The sequence below is a fragment of the Adelges cooleyi genome, unplaced genomic scaffold, assembly GCF_023614345.1.
Source record: "Adelges cooleyi isolate 19-005CV unplaced genomic scaffold, UGA_ACOO_1.1 ACOO_flye_CR_arks_rails_tigmint_CR_PRNA_25, whole genome shotgun sequence".
Lineage (NCBI taxonomy): Eukaryota > Metazoa > Arthropoda > Insecta > Hemiptera > Adelgidae > Adelges > Adelges cooleyi.
The window spans coordinates 1402897-1429779 of NW_026095915.1; the positions used below are offsets into that span (position 1 = coordinate 1402897).

The 26883-nt window shown below is 32.6% G+C and overlaps 1 protein-coding gene across 1 annotated transcript in view; it reads right to left on the reverse strand.

Annotated features, from left to right (window-relative positions):
* Nucleotides 1-12030: 12030 nt before the first annotated feature.
* Nucleotides 12031-26883, reverse strand: part of LOC126837502 (uncharacterized) — a 44066-nt gene continuing 29213 nt past the window's right edge. Inside the window, exons 3-5 of the mRNA XM_050571420.1 lie at nt 15529-15745; nt 14266-14792; nt 12031-12253 (exon numbers count right to left, since the gene is read on the reverse strand). Coding sequence (XP_050427377.1) covers nt 14354-14792; nt 15529-15745 — 656 coding nt within the window. The 3' untranslated portion in view covers nt 12031-12253; nt 14266-14353. The remainder of the gene's footprint in view (nt 12254-14265; nt 14793-15528; nt 15746-26883) is intronic.

Consider the following 26883-nt stretch of genomic DNA (forward strand, 5'->3'; position numbering starts at 1 on the left):
CTTGTTTTTACAACAACGACAATCGGTTATCGTTAAATGAAAAAATTTAAATAATAATTTACCTTCATCAAGGTAGTCCGGATCACAATTAAACGTGTTATTGTGCAATCATTTATAATGTATTTTTAACTCTGCAAATTAGCGATCACTATATTTTAATCTAACGTTACGATTATTGATGCAACAGTATTATTAATCAAATTACAATTTGACGGTGAGGCCACAATCGTTATGGTGGTAGTTAATAAACACAGTGACTAAGTAACTAGTGATATTTTAAGGATAAATCCGGATGTTTTTTGCTTAAAATACCTAATTGCAATTTTGTAGATTTTATTTTATTTAACTCAAACGTTGATGGCAATTTTTCTATAATAATACGCTGACATTAATTATAGGTTAGTTCATTAATGTCGCTTTACTCATTGTTATATTTTAAGTTCAACGTGAAACGTACCAACGCTAGCCAATCTATTTGACTACACACGACTTTGACCTTATATTGTTTATTTATTTAGTCTTTTTTTTTTTTTATTATTACTTTCATTAGGTGTTGCTAAATATTTGTTTTATTTTAAACTCATTACATTATTATTGGCGCCCTTGGAGGGATAACGAGTTCTCATGATAATAATATTAATAGTATTGATTCCCAAACAATCGAGTGGGTGTAATTGATATATAGAAGAAATGTATAAAGTAAGACATATTTATAGTTTGAAAAGTTTTTTGAGGGCAGCCTTGCACGCCAATTCTATACTAAAAATGAACTTATTTAGTGTTCAACGGCCGCATAAATGTACACCTGAAGGTACCGAGTATATATTTTCGAACTTCACTCGTGTAAATTGTTACTTTAATTCTTCGAAAACAAAAGTAAAATATTCAAAAAACTTGTCAATAGTTTCTAAAGTCTCGGATATGTCACAGGTTAAAAGGTAAACCCGGACCGTTTGGATTCGGTGAAAACAGAAAAATACTTTTAGAATAGTTGGCAAGTTTCATTCCCACGACGAAAACAGTGTTGGCGTCCGTTTTTATATATTATTTTTTTCCTCGTAGACAATTGTGTGTTCTGCGAGATTCAGCTTAGAAAATTGTCAATACCAAACCGAACAAAGTAGTTTTATTGAAAAAAAAAAAAAAATAGACCCGATCTGGCGGTACCCATTGTACAAGCCAGACGAAAATGTATCTCGGGACGGTGAAAAATTGATGGCAATAAAAAATAAAAAAAAAACTATGAAGTTTGCAATAATATTTACTATGTAAACATAAATGTCGGTTCGACGTCAGAATTGAGATAATTTTGTTTCCTACATATTATTATGTAACAGCTACTTTTGTAGTGAAAATTGCCTAGACAAAAGATAGGTAAGAGATTAGAGGTAAAACATTCGATATCAGAAAGTACCAAAAAGTACCAGGGTCCTATATACTTGTATGATAGGACATATTCATGTTTTTTTTTAAATTAACTGAAAAATATTCTTTAAATTTAGGATGATTGATGATCTATGGCCCAGTCAACGTCCTAAAAGATACAACACTTTTATTAATATATTATTTTTTTACATACTTTTATAGTTATTTGTTAGCCCAAATTTGATATTCTACTTTTCAACATTATGTCAAAATTATTTTCAGAAAATTATTATTAATTCAAAAAGTTAATTAAACGCATAACCTTACCTTTTAAGTTACATAGGTAGAGAGAGAGAGACAAAGATCTGGAAGATAATAAAAGAGGTAATCATTTTAGTAGTAAAACATTGTAAAAATGTATTTGTTTTTCAAAAAGAAAAACAACAAAAATTCAATTATTTCAAGGGATATTGAGTGTCTCATATTATAGATGGATCACTCGGTTATATAATATTACATAACATTATAAATGTGTTACGTTGCAAGTCTCTGAAAGTGTTTTCAGTTTTATTCTGCTCTATATCCGGCGAAAAAATCACCACTTCCCTATAAATATATATTTTAGTTATACAATAAATAAATAAATATATATATTTGTTATAATACTAATAATAATACAGACAGATTCAATAATGATCGTTACCGGGAAAATTGTGTAATAGCAAATTGTGTAATAGTATAATAATTGTTTGCTGTATGAAAAAAAATAGTTATAACGACACGGAATAGTACCGGAAAATCGTTTTATTATAATTGGTATAGTGTATTTTATATTAACTTCAAAAGGTCAAATGTCTATTGTCAAGAGACTCCCAATAGTGACACGTTCCATTGAGACTGGGAAAATTAACTTCATTAAGTAAACGCAATACTAATAACTTAGTTACAAGTGGAATCGCAAATTCAGTTAATTATAGGAGTTTGATATTATAACCAATAAATATTATATAACTAATAATATTATAAAATTACTAAATGTTAACCTCTTTTAATATCTTACGGGTCTCTATGTACTTATGAAACTTAAAAGGTAAATAACTATAAAAGTATGTAAAATTAATAATATCTTAACAAGTGTAGTATCTTTTAGGATATTGACTGGACCATAGATAATCAATGAGCCTAAATTTAAAGTATTTTCAGTTAATTTAAAAAAAAAAAAAACAGTACTTCACACTAATAAATATATTTAGATTTTATGTAAACATAATTTTTGCGTTTCGTGGAAATATTATTTATTTTTCTAAATTTAAACGTTTTGTTTCCAAATTTTCGGCGAAACTGATGTGCTAAAAATAGATCTTTCTGTTTCTCACGATAATTAACTAATCGATTTGAGACTGAGTAATTATTGGGTTTTCTCTATTTTCTGTAAGGCTGTTTGTTAACGAGCGAAATTATACTCTATTTAGGTAATATTGTATTTTCTATTTAAAAAAAAAAAAAAAAAATTCTAAATATTTCATTAGAAACCAAAACGATTACAACATTTGAACGGTGGAGTTGGAAAATCTTGACGACAATTATTTTTGTTTTCTCCAATTTTTGAACTATATTTTTTCGAAATTTAATAAATCAAGTTACCAATTATTGTGTAATCATTAAACAGTTTCGACGAGTCATTACAAAATTACTAATAACTTGGAAAAATAATAATTATACTTCATACGGTTTTGGAGAATACATTTTGTGAGTTTGCGGTTGTTACGCTTTATAATCTAGTTTGGTGGAGCGGCACGTTATCGGTCGTACGCGTTTTATTTAATGCATTAACGATTTCCGATAATAGCGTGTCTGACCAGTATAATATTGTATTTGGGTTATTTTAAATTTAATTTTTTTTATAAAAAAAAAAACATCTATTAGAAACTACAATTTGATGGGGTTAGGTCGTGTGTGTGTGTTGTTCCGGTCACCGTTTACAATGTAAAAAGCATTCGGACAAACTATGACCGTTTTGGTTCTCACGGTTGTGTATTACTGTCAGTGTTATAATATTGTCACTATAATTGTATGTAAAAGAAACCATCAATCGATCAAGGTAACGAATATCTTCGACGGTAATATTGGACTAATATTCCTTTTTTTTCAGTTCCCACAGCTGCTATATTGTGTAAAAACACACACACAAGAAAAGTACAGTGTTTTTGTTTTCTTTGAGTGCAATTTGCCATTTAAAATGATTAACTGCAGTGTAGCTGGTGTAGAATGTAAAAGAATGCAATAAAAACAAATTTAAATTATTTTAATAATTTTTTTTTTTCATTGTATTACGACATGTTGTGCGTTTTTTATTTGGATCGGACTAAACTTGTTAAACGTGATTAGTTTTTTATTGTAATATTTGATTTTTTTATAAATATAAAACCATCATTATTATTATTGTGTAAGACCAGTAGTTTTTTTTTTTTTTTGTTGCTCGTCTAAAGCAACAAACGATCGTAGTAATATTATTATAATAGAACCTTTTTGTGTTTCAGCTTATTAGTTGTCTTATTATATCATCGTCGTCGAACGGTTTCCTCCTTGCCAACGCGCTTTAGTGCACTAGTATTATTTGGACCGTTAAGCGGGTTGTGGTATTAATTATTACTTTTTACCGTGGCAGACACACGAATCCTTAGGAATAACATCTTTGACACGACAATATAATATTGTGCACTAAGTACCAGCCATTAAAAAAAATAACTCTACAACGGTGAGCGCTTCGAGCAAAAAACGACGAGGAGGGTACCTGTTGCACGCAGAGTCTCTTTGAATTACACAAAATTAAAAGCCTAATACATACCGGTTAAAAAAAAAAAAACACTCTCTTCGACAAAAAACATCCAAAGATCAATTGCCAATGTCAACTAGATTACTAGTTTTACACGTTTATCCATTGCTCGGTTGAAAAAAAAAACTGATCAATAACTCGGTCCACTATTTTTTTTTTTTGTAGTCTATTAAAAATGTATATTGAGCTTTGAAAATGTATACCGGAGAAAAGTCAGTAATAAGTGGCATCTTAGGTCCGCAGAAATGATTAGCACAAAATACGGTTAAAAGCATTGTAAAAGCTGTAATGTGGTTCAAGTTGTATTTTTTTAGTATTAGGGTGGATACCATTTTGAGAGATTTCCGGGTTGATGGTCTGCCTAAGACAAGACGTGTATTTACGGGGGGGGGGGGGAGGTTTCTTTGATAAAAAAAAAAAGGTTTGATACCATGGATTTACATTCAGACAGATAAGATGTGTATAAGATAAATAAGAAGCTCTAGTTGAAAAAAAAAAATAGAAGTATCGAATTGATATAGTTTTGTCGGATGTAACTTGAGGGGATAGACCGACAATAGAATTGGATGCTGAACAATGCTGAATGATTAATAAAATGACAATAAGATGGAATGTGTAGCCTGTAGGTACCTACTGTAGATATTATTTAAGGCAGAAGAAGCCTGTCGGTTCTCCTCTAAGTCGTACTTGTTGGGTATACCTACAATAAATAATATATATAAAAGGGTTTTTCTAATATATTTTCATTTATTTTTTTTTGTTTATGTAACTAGTCGATAACCAGTTTTGAATAAAATATATACCTATCAAATGACATTAGCATTTAAAAGTATTGGCGCGAAGTAAAAATAGAGTGTGATATTATTTTGTCACTGTCCAAAGTGCCACCTTCGTTTCTCACCTGTCTTTTTAAATGTTTTTTGATGTATAGTGACCGAAGGCGAATGTTCTATTGTAAACCGGTTTTCGACCAGTCATTATTTATGTAAAATTATTCTGATATTGGTGGCGGTGTCGATTATTATGTACGGATCACCGTTGGACTTTTGAAAAAAAACCCTCCAAAACTACCCCCCAAAATAATATTATTTCTTTTTTAACACACGGTTTATTTACAAAACGGTGATAGATAAAAAAAAAATTATAATTTCATATAAAATGTATGAACTGGTCCATTGATTCTTCTTCTACAAAAAAAATTGTTTAAGTCAACTGCGAGAGTGACGTTATCTTAACAAATACAATTATAAAACTATTCGGCAGTAAACTTTTTCAATTTTTTTTTTAAATATAATATAATTTTACAACAACCGAAAACTGTACAGAGTTGGATAACGCCTGTAAGACAAACAAAAAACCGAGAACTAAAACGTTATACAGTTTGAAACATTTAAAGCAAGCAAATGTTTGCAAAGTTGTGATTTCGTCACTTAAGTGATTATGTATATATATGACGAGTAGTAATGAAATAAAATGTTAGATGTACTTAATTTTGTTTTGGCTGTTTCGGCTGATTAGGTATAAAGTACAAGTTTTTTTCAGTACAACAACAGCTTTAGTGTACTTTTATTGTTACAGTAACGAGAAGTATCTAAGGACAGGTCTATTAACGAACGACGTTTTTTTTAAAAACCATTTTCCTTTATTATTATTGGTCAGTTATTAGCTTTCCTATTTGGTCTGTGTGGTTGTAGAATATTGCAGTTTCGGTGACTTACAATAAGGAGGACATTATAAGAAGGTACCATTGTGGTCTAAGAAAAGGAAGATCTACCAATTGATCATATCTTTATCCTAAGTAAGATTTCCCACTGATATTACACCGTCAACCACTGACCTGTCGGCTAGACTGACGGTGGCCGTCCTCCTGGGCGACTCGTTTCTGCTGCGTGGCCTATGGCCCTCGGACAGGTACCGGTACAACCGGGACTGTTGGTCGTCGTTCCGGAGCTCGATCTCCAGGTTCAGGTCCAGGTCCCAGTCCAGACCGCCGTCGTCCGGGTCACCGCCGACGGCGTCGGACGCCGAATAGTGATGGTGACGGTCACCGCGACGGCGACGCATCCGACGCACCTGAGGCCCGCCGCCGGTTGGGGCGCGGGTCGCACGCGGCGGACTGCCGGTTGACAATAGTTCACGTCCCGCGGCCACGGCGGTAAGCGGTACGAGCGTGACGCCGGTTACGATGCCACTGAACGGCGGCACCGGCGGCCGACACCCGGTAAGGCGCCCCCGCGCCTACCGCCGTCATCCCTGTCGTCCAGGCAACCGCATACGAGCGTCCACCGTGTTGCGCCTGGTAAAGGGCCTGCACTACAATTGGTACGAACATCTTGAAAAACAAAAATAAAAGACACAAAATACAAACATCAAAATAGAGTAAGTGCAAAATATTTAATTATATTGATAATAATTTAAAATAATAGAGTATTTAACGCCCCGAAGGCAAATTATAAACAACAATGGCATTACACAACATGTTTATAGGTAATTGACGAACTTATATAACATAGTAAGTTATATAAGTGTAACCTATAAGTATAGTACTTCATACTTGACACCGTTTATCGCCTATCTTAATATTTTTTATGTAAAGTCCATTAATGCAAATGTAAATTTTCGAAAAAAAGCAAAATAAACGATTAAAGAAATTTTATTTTTATTCGTCCACAGATTCCACGAGCGCTTACTATAGGTACGCCTTCAAGAATTTTCTATTATTTTAGAAATAAAAAAAACGTAGAAATTGTTTTCGACGTTTCTTATATTTTATAATAATATACGATCAAAATATTTTACCGCGAATACTTTATTGAGGATGAGTGTTTTTTTTTTTCGTTATAAATATTTATACTTTTTCCATAGTATTCAACGACTAAATTACATAAAGCTGTATTTGATGTACATATTTTACATAATTTTATATACAGCAAAAATGACGGATTTTATTTAAACATATTTTTTTAGACGGCTGTACAACAAGCAAATAGTTTCCTTTGTGGTTTATTAGTTTATCAGTCACGCGAACCCGACTGTTGTTTAAGATAGTATTAAAAAAAAACAATTTTACCAGCAAGATTGAAAATTAAGTGTATGGATATTTTTTTATGGTTGAGGGTAGTTCAAAATATTAAGCCTAAAATTGTTTGATATGATTTGGTTTTATTAATTTATTTCTGTTTTATGTCTTAAACGATTAATTTACTCGTTTACTAGATTGCTCAATTTTGTTACTCGTTTACTCGAGTATTTTATATTTTGTTTGCTCGATTTTATTTACTCGAATTTTTACTGGTTTAATCAATTTTTTTCACTTGATTGCTATTTTTTTAATTTATTTTTTAAATTTGCTTACTCGCTTTTTTTTAAATTTTTTAGTCGTTTTTTTGCTCTATTTAATTTCTCTGTTTGATTTTTTTTATACTTGTTTATGAGATTCGTTAACTATATTTTTTTACTTGCCTATTAGATTTGCTCATAACCGATTTAATTACTCTACTAGATTATATTTTAATTTGTTTACTTCTCAAATGGACAACTAACCTTGAAATACTACTATAATGAATGTCACATATTATAATATACTTAAGCTCATACATCTTTCTGTTATTCCGCACCTGCTACCGTGTTTACTTTAGTTATTATTTGGCATTTATTTTTACATAGGATTCTAAACGGATCGGTTAACTGTCCTGAGCATCATATTTTTTATTCTATGTAATACCTAGTAATGGTAATTTTGTTGTATAATACAGCCCCACCAGAAAGACATTGAGTTTTTATAATGAATTCTTAAGTAATTATTTAATTTAAAAAAAACAACATGTTTTAAGAAAAGGGTTTTATTTTTTTTATTTTATATTAATTTATTTATAAGTTCAATACCAAAAATAATATTTTCTATTAAAAAAGTTTACTAAAAATGGTTTTTTGTCGTAGTAACTTAACAATTAATGTTTAACATTATTTTCAAATTTGTTTAAGATTTGTTGTTGGTTTAACTAGTGGGATGTACTAAACCCCAACACACTAACGAAGGGTTAAAGCTCTATAGTGAATGAGCTGTATTAGATAATATTCTGAAACTCTTCACTGTACTCCTATAATATGCTAAGGTGATTCTAACAAGACTCTTAACTAAATCCGATCTACAAGTACGTTATCTTATATTAAGGCCAAGACAAGTATCTTACTTTTCATGCTTATAGTGTGTAACATTTTTTTTCTCTACTCGCAACAGCTCTTAAAGTAATAAACATTTTTTTTTTTTTTTCATTTCAATCATGACACTTAGCAAGAAAGTTACAACCATTAATTTAATTGATGTAACCAAGCGGGTAATTTTGTTTGCGACTCAAGTTTAAATATAATAGCAGTGTCGGTCGCCGAGTTTGTGTTGTCAGGACTTCGGGCGAAAATTGTAGTTTCTGGTACTTAGTCGGGTTGTTAGCTGTTGTGTAGCATAACGTGTCGAACTTATCTAATCATTACCGTTGAACTCGGTTTTAATAAATAGCCCGAGGCGGGTGTTGTCAAGTGCGGATAAAGTCAGCAATCGCCATAAGTTTCCAGGAAGTAAGCTAAAACCGAGTTCTGGATATAAGTCGATCTAACTGTCCTAACTTGGAAGTCAAAACATATGTATGTAAATTCGTTGGGTGTTTTCTTGGTTTTTAAGAATTTCCCAAATGTTTAGCCCAATAAAGTACTTTTATTGTGGCTAAAAAGATGTCGTTGGTCTAGGAAAAAAAAAAGAAATAAAAAAACATCTCCTCAGCTAATTTCTAGGTTGTTATTTATGTAAAGGTAATGTTCAATAAACAACGGTTATCTGAGAAATACTTTCTTACATTATTATAGACAGAAAATCAACCAGTAATCGAATCCACTGTAATATTAAAAACAAAATTTTAAACATAGTTTTGCCTTTACAACGTTTTTATCCGAATGATTTGCTATTATTTATCTGTATTTGATGATAACGCTCATATTATGTTTTGCCAGATTGATTGAATAATGCATTTTATACTTGTTTTTTGTCATGTATTATGCTTTGACATTAACCACATCAGTGCCAATAAGTTACATATATATTTCTTTACCCTAAAACAGAGTTTTTCATTTTTTTTTTTTTTGCAAAATATTGCAATATTATATTTATATGCAAACTATCCATCATTGTTATTTTAGAAGAAAAATTGAAGTAATATTAATAATGATAATAATAAAATAGAAAACAGTTTAAATCAGTAATTATTTTCATTTTTTCATAATTCGGTATTTGTAATTATTTTTGTTTTGTAACAAACAGGTATTTAGGAAATGAATAAATAATTAAAACACTGTTATTGAAAAAGTTCAAAAATACTCAAGACCGACGTTGAACATAGTTGGTTTAAAAAAAATGGTTTTGTTGAATATAGAACGCCATCTGTCGGATTGTAGTTTAACCGTTCATGTACTCACTTAGGTTTTAGATGGCGCCAACTGTATACAAAAAATATGTACTTTTTTAAACGTCAATCATCATTTGATAATATCGATGAATTACGTTAATAGTCTTACAATAAACTGTTGAGAAGTTATTTGTTTTTAGACTGTTTGTCTTCGCAGTGATGTATTTAATATCTTAATGAACATGTTATACATATTGATAATTTTGTACATAAAAAAAAATCATATTACAGTCGCAGTGCTAAAGTGTAAACAATTAAGTTTACTTAGAACTGTCCTGCTTTAAAGTTAATATCAATAATTTAATATCAGGTTTTATCTCAAAAATCTTTTTAATTGGAAATTTAAAATTCAATATTATTATTAACAGTAATAAACCTCGCGTGAAAAAAAGCTACATCATTTTTTAGACGGAAAATAATGTGTACAAGAATGTTAACAAAACTTGAAATTTGATGTCTTCAAAAATGTTTACTTTATTTTACTTGACGTTTATTTGTATTCCAATTGGCCGAGTTTGATTTAGACGCTTTTGACGTCTAAAAAAAGAACTTGTGTCATACAAGTATCATTGCTTTTTTTTATAGTAAGTTTAGCAACAAACATGTAATGCCTAATTATATTAAAATTAATTAAGCTATGTATTTCATAACACCGCTCTGACCAACGTTCAGCTTGATTGTAATATTCCAACAATGTAAAATCAAAAACACACACTGTTTTCAAAGTGTCAAATACATATTATATTTTATTTTTAGCAATAATTTATTAGACTATTGTCAATAAATATATGAATATACTTTTATAACGAATAAATTATTTTACTTAGATATTATTTCACATTGAAAACAAAACGTGGTATGGATATGAATATAATAATATTATAATCACAATATAATATTATATTTATATAGAGTATAATCTTTGGTATTCCTAGCCTAGTTATACAATAATAATATTATTGATAATATATTCTTAAACGCTAATATTCCATTGTTTTATGTCGTATAATATTCGGATATGAATTATAATATAATAACAATAATGATAATAATATAACGATAACATTAAAGATAAAGTATAAGACTAATCGTACGAATCGAAGATATCACCTTCTGCGTAAACGAAAAAAAAAAAACATAAATATAACAGCTATAAATCAGACAGCGGAGTGCACAGGGTGATCAATTAGGCCACTACATTTCCATTGAAATTTAATTCACAATTTTCCAGTAAATTTTTGAAGATATTTCAGCCGGAAACGTGTTCACCAATATTGTTCAAACGTGCATCAAATATAATTACAATATCGGCAAAACATTAAATCTATACAAAAATAAAGGATGAAGATGAAAACAGTGTATTTTATTACAACATGTACCTGAAAGCGTGTGAAAAAAAATAGTGGTAAATATATTGACCATAATTAGATCAACCCGTATGATCAGACCGATTATTATCACTAACAGTCATAAAAAAGAGGTGCATCAAACCGTTATTTATAATATTTCCCATTACAAATCAATAAAAATCTAATATTTATTACAACAAAAAAAAAAAAAACAAACAAAAAAATACTACATTATTGTAACATACATTTCTGCGAGTCAACAATTAATATGCACAATGTGTTTTGGACTAGAAAAGCGTACTTATGCAACGGATTACATGTCGTACGGTCACTAAATAATAAATAATAACCTATTGATTGGGTACTTATGTTAAATTATTTAAAGAGCAAACGCGTTCCACGGCTAAAGTGCTTGAACTCAATATATTGGAATTTGTTCAATTTTTTTTTTTTTTTCAATTTGATCGCACATTTGTTGGGGTTTATTTTAGACACAAAGTCCGGAACTCGTCCACTCTCCGAATAATTTTAATGACATAACATGTATAATAACAAAAAAAAAAAAAAAATAGGAGTGTAAAAAAAAAAACTGAATGAACCACATAAACGTTCAGCGTGGTGCACTTCGTTCGTTCGACATTGTCAACATTAAAAATAATAATAATTATATGTAGAAATAAATAATAAATAAATAAATATTGTGTCACAGCGCGACGCTTTGTCGTTGATATTTTATGTTGTTCGGATTTAATATCGTTCGATAATCCGTGTCGGTTTTGATTTGATCGATTAATAGTGTTGTGGATGGACAAAAGCTCATTTCTGATTACACTTATTGTTTAGAGGTGGCTAATTCCAAAAAAAAAAAAAAAAAAATATGATATTTTTTTTTACACAATAACTGGATCTTGTTGTTGAGATATTTCCTACATTGGTCATGTAAAATAGTTATAATTTTTTTTTTGGGAATCGGTACACCTTCAATCGCCTAAAATTAGTTACAATTAAACAGTAAAAAAATATGTTTTCTTAAATTGAGCTGTTTGATGGATGAAAAATTCCGGTTCCAAACACTCGGCGTCGGTTGTGACACAAATAAAATTGTGCAGGTGCATTCGAATAATATTCAGCAATGTCGCTGTGTTGTTTTGATTAGATAAGGACACGCACGTACGCGAGTTCCCGGTGCAGACGGTGAAAGTGATTGCAAGAATCTAAATATAATATTTGTCTAATATATTTCATCTCTGAAACAAACGTAATGTTCAATTTTAATAATAGTTAAACATAATAATAACAAATGTAACGGATAGTGCAATAGTATTAATGGGAGAAAGTCTATTCAAAATCAAACTCGAACAATTCGCCGAAGAATTAAAACAAATGCTATTTTTTATTTCTATTTCTATTTCTGTTCCTATTCTATTTCTATTTCTATTTCAAATTCTGTTTCTATTTTTATTTCTAGTTTCTGTTTCGATTACTATTATATTTATTACTACTTTTATTTCTGTTTCTGTTCCTATTCCTATTACTTTTCTATTTCTATTCCAAATTCTATTTCAAATTCTGTTCCTATTTTTATTTATATTTCTGTTTCTATTACTACTTCTATTTTTGTTTCTATGTATAATTCGATTTCTATTTTTATTTCTGTTTCTATTACTTTTTCTATTTCTATTTTAAATTCTGTTCCTATTTTTGTTTCTATTACCATTTATATTACTACTTCTATTTCTGTTTCTGTTTCTATTCCTAATTCTATTTCAATTTGTTCTATTTTTATTTATATTTCTGTTTCTATTCCTATTTCTATTACTTTTTCTATTTCTATTTTAAATTCTGTTCCTATTTTTGTTTCTATTACCATTTATATTACTACTTCTATTTCTGTTTCTGTTTCTATTCCTAATTCTATTTCAAATTCTGTTCCTATTTTTATTTCTATTTCTATTTCGGTTTCTGTTTCTATTATTACTTTGATTTTTTATCTGAAATAAAATGCCACAGCGCACGGTACAATTATTACATCGGTCAGATGATTCAATGTCTGTTGGTCTGATGAGATTCAGGTAAAAACGTACTTGGTTGATTTTTTTTATTTACTCAGCTCAAACAGAGGCTTCTGTACCCCGAACAATTACCGGATCGGCCGCGTCGGCAAATCGATAATTGTGTGTATTCCATGAAACGTTATTGTAATTATTGTTGTTGTGTAGATAAAGAGTTACCAATATTATGCTGCTTTCCATCTCGACCGAATCAATTACGCTAACTGCCGTGCAAGCAAGTATTTTCATATTATGGTTTATGGCTGTTCGATTTGAATAGAAGAAAAATACAAATAACACCGTTGAAGCGGTGTGACCGATTGCGCATAGTTGGAATTTCCAGCAAACTCTCATATTGTCCAACACAATGTACATATAGGAATCACCTTTAAATCGATTACGGAATACTAATCGGGCTGAGTAGAAATATAAACAACTTTCTTATAGAAAAAAAAAAAAAAAACCCTAGCGTTTCGAAAACGCAATTCTAAAAAATGTACACTCGCACGAGATTGTTTTTTGTGTTCTTATTGGTAATGTTTATTAGTTTCCTTCGTTAGCTCTTCAAAATGTGAAAACTCTTATGTCTTTCCCTTTAAAGAAAGACATTATATCATTGAACACGTCTAATGATTATAGCTGATCTCCTAACAGTCTTGTCTTGGCAGCCAATTATCTTATCAGCTGATTCTGTTATCAATAGACTCTTATTAGTCATCCAGAAATAATTGTACATTTCTCCTCATCACCACCACCCCCCTCTCATTCTCACGTATCACTCTAGTCCATCTCTTCTATTTTGTGTCACAAAAGCCATAAAGCACATTTATGTTAAAATTCTAAGGAAAACCGGTTTAATTGTCAATTTGTGTGGTAAAAAACTTGTATTTAAAAAAAAAATGTCCCTTATAATTTGATAAATGTCCCTTCCCTCAATGCCTACCTACCCTGACCTCTCCCCCACGGTATCACGCTATCCGATTAGACTTTTAGGCATATCCGCGTTAATACTATTGCATCTACCGTTGATGGCAACGAGGGTTAGATAAAACTAGACGGTTCGCTATCGTATACTGATAACAGAAACCTGCCTGAAATCAGAGTGACCGCATTCTAGAATACATGCCATATGTGTGTATCAGCTATACAGCGTCATATTGTTTTATCTAACTTGCGATGGCAATTATGAAGATCTCGTGAAGACTTACCCGGATCCGGAGCGGATACACGTGAGATATAATATATGACAACAAGGTAACATATTATTGTAATTATTATTATTATGTGGAATTCGCGTTAGTGACGAAATCCGACAGCGGCGGCGGCCATCATTATTGGAAAAGCTGTGCTGGTGGTGGTGGTCGTGGCGCTACTGTCGTTGACTTCTGCCACCACGTGGGCTTCGTTACCGTACGAAGTCACCAAGGAAGGGAACGGTTGGTAGTCGGGGTCGACCGGGGCCATCACCGTGGAAGGTGTCACTCCTTTGCCCCTGCGAGACACGTAGTAATTGCGGTCGGACCACGATGACTTCAACAAGCCGGGCACGCGCAAGCGGCATTCGATGAACAGCTGATTAATGAGATGCTGGTGGTTGGCCGGTGGCGCAGTCGGATCTACATAAGGATCCACCGACACTTCACCGTAAGCCAACACCGAGTACGTTTGATAGGGGACAAGTGCGGTCTTGTTGGGCGCATCGACGGTTATCTGGGTTCCGGTCGCCATGGCCAACCTGAAAGAATACGATAACAGTTTCAAATGACTCGCTCACCTTAAACACAAACTTTAGATATAAAAACGATTGGGGTATATGGGGGGGGGGGCTGGGGAGGTCTGGTCCCAGGTCTGGCGACAATTTTTTTGAAATTGTGTTTTGAGGAATTAGCACAGAATAGATAAAACCAGGTGGTGCGCTACGTCATATAACCGAAATCCTCCTCGACTTAGCATTGTTCCAATAAGGAGTGCACCATCTGGTTTGAATGGGGTCGATTGTCCGTCTTTAAGAACTTGTTACCGTTGTTACCAATATACCTATCATATTCAAAAATAATATAACAAAATGTATTACGTAGATACCTCCTGATTTTTTATTCACTCACACATAGCAGCCTATAAATTTACTACGGCCAAAGTATAATATTCCCCTTTTTGTGGGTTTTCTGCCCTTTACTAAAATTTCTGTAAAACATAATAGCATATCCAAAATTGATTGTTGCAGAAGTAAATCTGAATGGTGTCTAAAATGGTACATGATTCTGAATATTAATAAATGCTATTCATTGTGCTTGAATCAATATACTTGAAAAATGTCTCTCACACGGCAATGATCAACTGGACCTTCAAATTTCGGGATGCCATAAGACATCTAGTCTTAGTTGGCAAACTAAGTTCGCCCAAAAGTCGCATTAGGCTGTGTTTATTATGGTAATAATTGTGAAAATAGGTTTTTTTTTTTTCATACTTACATATTGTTCACCCAAATCTCCATAGCCGGCCTGGGCTGCACGCCAGAGGCAAAACAAGTGACGTTCATATAGGTTCGTGGCTTTCGAGTAGACGTGAACAATCTCGGTTGCAGTGTTGTCGAAGTGGTTTCATTTGCCGAGTGATTGACATCGTCGTGGTCTTCAGCGTCGTTCTTCGGCACTTCGTTCACATCGATATTAAACACCTTTTCGGTGGCTGTTAAAATAAAAATACAAATTATTCAGTCGCGAATACTTCCTCTATTAACCTCCTAAGAATACCAATCGCTACACTGAGCTTCGCGCATGCCAATTTTTAATTTTAAGCTTCGATTTTTGAACAGATAGTAGAAGGTGCAATTATGAGTTAAAAAAAAAATAGATTTTCTAAATAGTGTTTAAAAAATGCCCACAACAAATTGGATTTAATTCAATAAGTTATCGGTGCAAAAAAAAAAAAAAAATGAAGGGTCTATATCGGTTGCGTCGAGGGAGACAAAAATATTTCAATTATCTCTTTCCCTTCGGGCTCTCCCCGAAGTGCCGCTGAGGGTACAAACAACTTTTGCCGGATAAAAGGGCTTTCGACCGAATCGAATCGTGGAAACCCATCAAAAAGCTGTTTACCGACAAACACATCATTTTAGAACCAATTCCTTTTCGGGTTTCCACCGACGCCAAACAAATATATTGCCATGTAAATAATATAACCCCATTTGCCCGTGTAATATAACGTAGACTAAGATACATACAAAACAGTAGTGTTTGCTCTTTACCATATATAATATAATATATATATATATATATATATAAATACACATACACCGTTTTCCCTAGAGTCATTATTTCTCGATGAAAATATGGTCTAGACACTTGCAACGTGTTTTTTTTTTTTACCTTGTTCAAAGGAAACTCGAAATTCAAACGGATGGCGAATAAAAAAAAAACCCCTCCTCATTCCGTTTCATTAGCATATCTAATTTGTAAACAACTTTGACAACTTTATTTATGCGAGAAAACTTTCAACCGTTAAGCGACGAACGAAAGGTTCGAATTGAAAGCAGTCGCGCGGAAAATAATTCCGGACAACTTTTACTGACAATCGACTACTATGTTTGATGTTAAAATATTGTTTTATGAACAACTCGTGATCGTATTTGCATTTAAATTATATTTACACAGACAATACAATCGACAGCCGGACGAATTGTTTATTAAAAAAAAAAAATGTCACACCGTGAGGTCCTGTGTTCAGATTTGAACACTTTCGGTTATGATAATTCCCGAAAACTTTTTCGTGACCTCCCCACTACATGCTGCAACTCCACTGTACTTGCATTTTTTTAGTTTATATAATGCTAAGGTTTGATTATAATATATTATTTAAGGTGTAATTTACCGACAAACGGTACAAACAAATGCAATTTTTAGCTTACACATAACAATTTTGACATGTATATGTCTTATATGGCTGGAGGTCATTCTGATAATAAAGTTAACAGTATCCACATTTCATGCAGATACATCAAGTCGCAGGATATATATACGTATATAAGGATATATTAGGATATATAAGGATAATAGACAAACGAATTTGGTAGGTAGGCACTTACTTACTGGCGAACCGCGGAAATTGATTTATGAGAAATGTTAAATATTGATAAATGTTGTCAGCAAATCGATTAAGGCCAGACATCATAAAACTACTGAAAAAAGTTTGACCAGAACATATAATAATTAAGACTATCATCATATATTTAAGCAAGGAGATTATAGATCGGAAATAACCATACAATTTATCAGGACATATCCATGTATTGATGTGTCTGCATGAAGTGTGAATACTGTTAACTGAGTTTACATAGTTACCAATAGTTGATTTTTTTTAGACGTGTGATTGTCTAGCTCTACAAAATTTTGAAAATTAAATTGTAACGTACCTATTATATTATATTATATTAAATTAAATTTTTAGATAAAAAACAATTTCAAACTGAGCTAGTTTTGTCTGTGCCAATTTAAAGGTAAGCTTTTTTTTACTCTATATTTATGCTTATACTATTTACATTTCCAGATTTAGTAGCTTTTAAATTAATAGGTTTAGATTTTTAAAATGTTTTCCCGTACTCGATTTTACAGTGATTTTTTATTATTCCATATTTTAACTTTTGTTCACTAGAATTAAAAAAAAAAACTTTATAGCAATACTGTTGTCCGACTTTTATAATAATATATTATAGTGTGTCGTCCACTGGTTTCGAACGAGGGTCGTCCTCTTAGCTCGCCTTTTTTTTTTTTAATAATATAGATTCAACTTTCTACGGTCAATTTGAATGGCACCCCGAATTGCTTAAAAACGTGTACAACACAGAAGCGGTATAGGACATATTCCAATACAATAGAATTGAATAGTTATTGTCCGTACCGACTTTTCGTTGGCTTTTTTCTATCCTACCTCGTTTTCCACACACACATTTTCATTTTGTCTAAACGCAAAAAAGTACTTAAAAAATTTAAAAAATCACAATAAAATAAAACGACAGCTCTTTCTTCTGGACCGACCGTGCACTTTCACCGTAATGACGCTCGTTATATAGTTTTTAGAGCATTTCATGTGTATTATGTTAATTTTAACGTTCCGCGACATGATTCGTTTTCCAGCCAAGACCATACACGGCAAGAACAATATCTCCGTCGGACATAAGATTCATTCCTCAAAATTGTATTTAAAAGTATAATATTCTACAATCCGATGGGTTTTGGTCAGAGCACAACGCACCTCTTTTGGCTTAGTATCATGTCTGCTATGTGTACTGTCATCATCATATAGTAATCGCGTGCCCGTACGGTTCGTTTTTTACACGTTTTAGCATTATCAGATGCTTCAGTTCTATACACTCATATATATATATATATATTTTTTTTTTTTTGATATTAACCAAACGAGCCACGAGCGAGACACGGTGTTTGTTTTAATGGAAATACCTACCTGACCGTAACGCCTAAAGGTAGCGGTATTCTTGAACATGTTAAACGTACGGTGCGCGAGATTAACACAACTGTTGTTTTTGTCAATTGTTTTTTTTTTTTTTTTTTTATCAAATGTTCAAAGATGCCATTGTAGCGCAGAGCAGATTAAATCAGAGAGGACACTTAATGTAGTCAATGATTTTCGGACGGAGGCCGCCAATTTTTTTGTTTATCCTAAATTTATATATGTACACAACAACAGCTAATGTAGGTATAGAAATGACATCATACTAGTTTGATAAATGAAATGAGATTCCCGGCAAGTTTTTAAACGATAAGTATATCCACCGTGTTAAATTTAAATAAAGTCATACCTTCAAGAAAGGAAGTTTACAAGGTAAGACAAGGTTGTGCAAATTCTCCTTACTACAAAATTCAAGCTAACGTCCCTCGAGGAAGTGACCTGTCTCCTGACCTTTACAATATTTTTACCCCAGACTACTAATACTCATCTTGCTACATTTGCTGACGATACAGCCATACATTCTGCTCATAGTAATATTACTGAAGCAGCCCACCACCTACAAACGCACGTTAAAATTCAACGATTTTGACTTGGTTCAGGAACTGGAAAATAAAAATAAATCAAGTCAAGTAACATTCGCCCTCCGTTGCGAAAAATACTCAAATATAACATTAAACAATACAGTAATTAATACCCACAAAGTAACTAAGTACCTAGGCATAATTTTGGACAAACGATTCATCTGGGCACCTCACCTCAAAGACAAAAGGATAAAAGCCAACAGCGGACTTTCCTTAATCTAAAATACTTATTTATCAGTCAATATTATCAGACCAGTCTGGTCTTGTGGCATCCGGATATGGAGACCAGCTAAACCGTCTAACATTCGACCAATACAAGCCTTTTAAAATATAGTATTTCGAGTGTCAACTGGTGCGTTTCGGTGGGTAACAAATAGTAGTTTACACGAAGATTTAAACATCAAAACTGTCAAAGAACTTGCTATTTTACACTACACTGGATTTCACTCAAAACTCAATACAAACACAAACCCTTTAATTAAAACAACGTACACAACCTCAACCGGTCATAAAGCAGATTGTTAAATTGATTAGACATTTCTGATATAATTTATAGTTAATTAATGCGACCTAAATTGTTGTCGAATTTTTTTGTAATTTTTAATTATCTACCTACTCGGTTACTGCTTCACCCAGTAGACCGTGTATTATTATAATAGAATATTATTATATTCCACGGCGGTTACGGATCAGGAATTTCGTTTAAATTAAAAATTTTTATAAAGTACCATCTAAAGTACTCGCGATGCGATTGTTTTTTTACAATTCCAAAAATCGGTGATGATTCGTTTGCACTTCCTGACCCGCCACAGAGAAAAACAATCATTCGGTGCATTTTTTATTTTATTTGTTTGTTTCACTATTCTTTAATTTTTTTTTTTTTTTTTTACCGTTGATGTCACGTCTTCCACATAACTGTACGTACTTAACGCCGTCGCTGCTGCTACGGTTCTGACCGATTTTCCCAGAGCCGTCCATCTTCTTAGCCGGCCATGCTCGCATAACTATTTTTTTTTTTTTCGAAACCGCGATGCTTCTTCTTCTTGGTTTTTTTTTTTGCATTGTTTACTAACAAATTCTATTTTAACCGACAATATATTATGGCCGTTATTGTTATTCCGCTTGTCCATTGTGTACACGCACCGCGCACGGTCGATCCGGTGTCTACGGTAGGATTTTTATAATGGAATATTATTATCATTTACATACGGTGTATATGCAAACCGCGCGCTACACGCAGATTTGACGACGAGAGAAGATCACGTTCCCGTAGCTGCGAAAATCCGTTTCACCGCGGTCCGACGACAATTACCCTGACCGAGAACCGTTGACATTCACATGTTTCCGGTCACGCGAATTACAAGACAAACCCGGTGTGCTCCTCGTTCGCTAGCCCCAAAATGTGTCCAAAACGTTCATGAAAATCTGCCCAATCTAATCCTCGAAAATCTAGCCACTTTTGCAGGTGACACCCGTAAGAGCTACTCTGAACCGGATATTAACACTTTCATTGAATATCCAAACGAAATCACTTAAACGATTTGGGAATCGATTAAAAAATAGAAGTAAACGAAAACAAACCTTTACCTTGGTTGCCTCAAAGTTAGTCCCCCGTTAACACTTGCAATTAATAATAATTTATAGTTCCAATCGATTAACATCTTTGGCGTTAGTCTTGGTAAACTTAAGCTACACGAAAACTAAAAAAAAAAATCTCTTAAATTGAAAATCCATAAGACAACTTCTCCGTCCAAACGTTTCTCTCTTAACACTACAATTGTTCTTTGCAAACAACTTATTAACGGAACCCAAATAGCAAAAATAGATATAATATATTATTTGATTTACTTATTGTTTTCCGGTATTACAGATTATATTTACTTCTTTTTAATAACCGAAAAAAACTTTTATCAGACAGTTGACAGACATAGACTTTGAGTGGGTCGCCGGTTTAACCCCGTGGGAGGGGGGAGGGTTAGATTTTTAGTCTGCTGGGGGATTTCGAGGTTTCATCGTCGATTTTGTGACCACGAATGAAAATTCTTTGATCTAAATCCGTTGTGGATTCGCATCCTTCCGGTCGCTGTCGGCTGCTCCTCCGCGCAGACCTTAATGCCGGATGGCAAGCACCTGCCTAGACCAACGCAATATACACCTGCCCTACCTAACCAATCCGACACGGTTGGGTGGCCGACTATACCGGTCAACGATCGACGGAATGTTACCTTCCCGAAAAATCTTCTCAAAAAACATATTATACCCCCCTCTCCCTCTCTCGGGTTCGGGTTAGTTAGGTTAGGTTTGCAATCGATTCGCTTAGGTTTGCCGTATATTATTGGAAATCACAATCGGGGACATTACAAGTGTTATCCCATTTTATCCTGCCCTCGAATTTCTTTATGAAATGGATATGTTATTGGGCTGGATACAAGAAATTTAATGTCGCCGCCGTTTTCGTGTGACACATTCACTTTCTAAAAATATATATATTAGTGATGAGAGATTAGAGATAAGTGATAAGAGATAACATATCCATATGAAAAAAAAAAATCATAATTTTTGTTATCAGATTATCATTTCTACAGTGATGTTCGGTTAAACTTTTATCCAAGGTCACACACGTTTTTCTTTTTGGCCTAACGCACAAGCAATATGGTCAAACTAAACACTATTATATTATGTAGTTCTTCAACGACCAAACCCTCCAGAAGACTCGAGCGCAATTGGCCGAGAGATTTGCTAAGGCCACAATAAACAAATGCAATAACAAATCAGGACAATAATTCACTAGCCAAGAACAGCTAATCGTGCCGAACTTATCTTTTATTTTTCTCGATTACATACCTTTTACGCTTATTGTAGAAAAAACTATGTAAGTATAAATTGTATAATTTTCGGAATAAATTGGGGAAAAAAAAAAATCTCGCCGATAACCACGAAGTGCGCTCTTTATATGGCAATTGTATGTGTGTTCTTATAGGCTGAGTAGGTAGTCAATAAAACTGTGCTCTTTTCGACTACCAACGGTTTTTTTTTTTTTTTTGTTCTACATCATAACAACAACAATAATAATAATATTAAAATAAATTGCCAATGAAAATAAACTATAAACAACACACTGTCGACGGCCGGCAAATTGTTGTATTATACCGTCGAATTAACTATGATTATACCAATTTTGTTTTTTATATAATACTATTATTGTTGTTTTTTATGCTCCTTGTTAGTGCTGCCGTTCACTCGGTCGAGCCGCGACATACTTCTCCCGGTCAACAGTATTATTATACGCATATATACAGGGTGATCGACCAGATATGAATATTTTGAAAATGTTTACCTTTATGTCCTTTGTACGTGAACCGTGTAAGGACCTCGTTTTTTCAATTTGTTAGCGTTAGAATTTTTTTAATTTACATCGATCTGTTGGTTTGCTATGGCCTTGTAAAGATAATGCATTTCTACTAATGTGATATTGTCATATTTTATGTCTTCGTTAAGACATTGAATCTTGGACGCGTTACCTCCTAACACTTCTTTCACTTATCACTTATCTCTATTCTCTTATCACGTATACGTTATCTATTCGCACTCGTCTTATCTCCTATCACACATCTCTTACCATTTACCACTTATCCCTTGGCCATTTATATCTCATCATATTTCTCTTATCTCTTATCACGTTAAAGTGCGACGCGACAATGGCGACGTGAAATTTCCTGTATCCGGCCCAATAACGTGTCTTACATCGGATTGATCACCCTGTATATTGCATTATGTATGTCTTCTGCACGTAGGTCTTAATATACATTTTTTTTTTCTTTTTATATTAACCGCCGAGAAATGGATAACGACAACGAGAGAAACAATACCGCCCGAGGAAAATAATACAGCGGCAATGCAATGGGGCAATGGCGACGTTGCGGTCGACACGTCCTGTTGCCTCCGCACGTGCGGTCGTGATTGCTTCGCGACATCAAATCGAATTACTGGTATTAATTTGGAACGCGGATTTCGGATGCCCCCGTATGTTTTTTTTATTAAACATAATATTATTTTCTAGTTTTTGTTTTGCCGTTTTTCTCTTGGCGTCCCAAATACTTGTGCGGAGCAAGGTCGCCTATCGTTGTACCGTGTAAATAGTCACTATATTATCGTCGATTGGGCCGGTGTCCAGAAAAACGAAATGGCGACAAATCATTATTATTATCATCACAGATTAAACAAAACCACAAAGTCTGCAGTGTTAGGGGGAATATAATATTTTCCATTCGACACTATCGTGGAGTAATATGCAGAAGCGTTTTGCTATAATATCGCCCGCTTTCCACATTGACGAGTGATACGTTTTTGCAATTGGACCGCGGACATGAAAAAGAATCTACACTTTTCACCATCCCTTCCTGTCTGCAAATATGCTCTACCCTTTCCTTCAAAGTATTTAGGGAATTCAGTAGTTAATATTTTCCATAGTCAAGTCTTCTATCAACATAAACAGGGCGATTCATTATGGATGGAGCACTCATCTTCTCTTTTTGGAGACACTTTAGTTAAGGTTATTTTCAGTATAAGACAATATTCAAGTGTTTATGTTTTTATTTTTTTCCCAGAGCTCTATTCATTTTTAAAACCTCAATAGTGACGTATATTATATTTAATAAAATTTTTAAGTTAGTTCCCGGTTATAGACCACGGTGTGTTTCTGTAATTTAATGCATTGAAAAGTGTAATGTGTCTCATCGCAAGTTTTTTAACACAAGGAATATTAAATATAAATAATGGTATATTATTTATTAAAAATAATTTTTATAATATTAATATTTAAGTGTAATTATATTTAATTGTATAACATTAAGCTTGTTAAACAAACACAATATCAATAGGTTAGGAAATTTATTGTTTAAATGTATTTCAATAACTACTAGAAAATATTATCGCTAGTTAAATATCAGCGACGGCTCTTAGTTAAAAATATGCACAACGACGGTCGGTCTAATTATTGTGTTAGTTATTATCGCTGTAAACGCAGTAAAAGTAAGAGTTATAATGTTATTGATGTCTATATTATTATTGTATAAGTACTATGTATGAAAATTGTTGATATATTCATAGTGAAACTACCTGTGTACGACAGCTCGTTTTGGGTAGGTTATTTGTGTAATAATAAATTGTAGCGAATGACATTTTAAAACTAATAGTTTTTAATTAATCTGTCATGGTTGTAAATAAAGCAACTATGCACTCTGATTACTTGACACTAATTGCTTTCTTTTGACCAGTTTCCAACGGGCTTAAGAAAGTGGTAATTTTAATGAGATAAAATATAAATATATGCATCCATAATAAAAGTACAAGTATATGGTAAATCTTTTTATTTGCATTATACTTACAAATAATGTTGTTTTCATTTTTAGAGACACTTTAGCTAATATTGTTTTATTATATTGGACAATATTCCATTGTATTTATCTTTTTTGTTGTTTCTCAGAGCGCTGTCAACTTTTGAAACATAAATAGTAATGTATAGTATATTTAATAAAATTTAGGACAGGAGGAATCATGGAGTGTAGTATGAATTTGAAAAAAACTAATCAACAATAACTTTAGAATGGGATTTATTTTAAAGTTTTCTTTTAAACACATGTTTTACGGTACCGATTGACTGACCTCGTGATCCATAAAGTTTTTTTTTTATATTATAAAATATTTTTTTTATTCACGATAAAATACAATTTTCATTTTAGTGGGTATAAACTTATATTGGCTATGTTATATTTTTCTGAAGCCAATTCAATCGTGTAATTTACCGTGGCCATTTCGAGAGGCGCCAAAATTGAATTCCACCCACTCAAAAAAAAAAAAGAAATTGAACTGTTCAATACATGTAGCACATCCGTATTCAATATTATTTTACTTTTAACCATTAAACGTTTATCCGATATTTACTAGTGCATAACTCACAAGCATCAAAGCAGCTAATGTCATATCAATAATTTTAATGACAGCAATTAAACTTATTTTTGAAATCATGAAAATATAAATACTCGTCACTTTGACGGTGCTGTATAATAAAATGCAATTTTACGACATTAACTCTCGACAGAATGTGTTGTACTCGTATCATGGTAACTGTGATAAATGAACTTGACGTGATCATTAGTATTTTTTTTTAAAAATAAAAACGCCATGCCACCGATCACCGTGTTATTTTTAAAATGGGCAAGGGCATAGTATTGTTGTATAGAATATATTAAACATGTATATTGTAGTAAGTATATACTTAAAAAAAATAATTTTTTAACAGAAGTGCAAAGTTTACAAAATTGAAATTGGACCGTCTTATGTAGTCGAAATTTGGCTGGCTTTTTGGTCTAAACTAAACCAAAATGGCTTTTACTCGTAGAAAAAATGATTTCAACTAAAACAAATACCTTGAAGCTTATACGAGCCTAACCGGTATCTATTAAAACCCATTTTTTTTCTTTGAAATATTTTTCCAAATAATTAAGAAAAATGATTTTTTACATAAATCGAGTTGATCCTTGCGATTAGATTTCCCGGAAAAAAATATTGAATCTTTTTCAAGACAAATTTGTTACACGTGCTTAACGGGGTTCGGTTCGGTTTTTGCTCAAAGACGTTTAATTTATTAATCGCTGTCCGACGTTCATTTTCTTCTCGGTTGTACACTAGACATCGCCTCTTTTTTTTTTAAATATTACAATAATCGTTTCGGTTTTTTTGTTTTGCTTCACGCTGTCCCCTTATTCGAATTTTTGACGTCACGTTCTTCGGTTCTGTTTTATTTTGTTTAATGGTTATGTCGTCGCGCGCGCGTGACGTCTATGCACAACATAAGAATAAGAAACGCGACCGTGTGCCCAGATAGGTATTCCGTGTTAAGTACACGTTCGCAACATTGTTCGGTTTAGAATTAGATGGAAAAAAAAAAGAGAACCACAACAAATAAGTTTGCGCACAAGAGTACGGCCGTCGCGATCCAGGACAATAATAATAATTATTGTTATTATACTTGCGGTCCACGATGGTCGGTCAATCGGTCATATCGCATTTGTACTGTGTGCTCTACATATTGTGTGTATATTTTTTTAATGTTAATAATACACTAAGAAAACTGTTATCGCATGCGTCGAGAAGAGATTTGTCTGCAGTGTAAGGACAAATATATTATTTTCCATTCGACACTATCGTGGAGTAATATACAGAAGCCTTTTGCTATATTATCGCCTGCTTTCCAGATTGACGAGTGATACGTTTTTGCAATTGGACCACGGACATGAAAAAGAATCCACACTTTTCACCATCCCATCCCTGCCTGTCCTCATCTATCCTCTACCCTTCCCTCCAAGGTATTTAGTAAATTTAGTAGTTAATTTTCATAGTCAAGCCATCTAACAACATAAACAGGGCGATTCATTAAGGATGGGGGCATGGGGCACTTATCTTCTCTTGGAATAATTACCATATTGTAGTTTTTCTTTTGGAGACACTGTAGTTAAGGTTATTTTCAGTATTAGACAATATTCAAGTTTTTATGTTTTTATTTTTTTCCCAGAGCTCTATTCATTTTAAAACCTCAATAGTGACGTATATTATATTTAATTAAATTTTTAAGTTAGTTCCCGGTTATAGACCACGGTGTGTTTCTGTAGTTTAATGCATTGAAAAGTGTAATGTGTCTCATCACAAGTTTTTTAACACAAGGAATATTAAATATAAATAATGGTATATTATTTATTAAAAATAATTTTTATGATATAA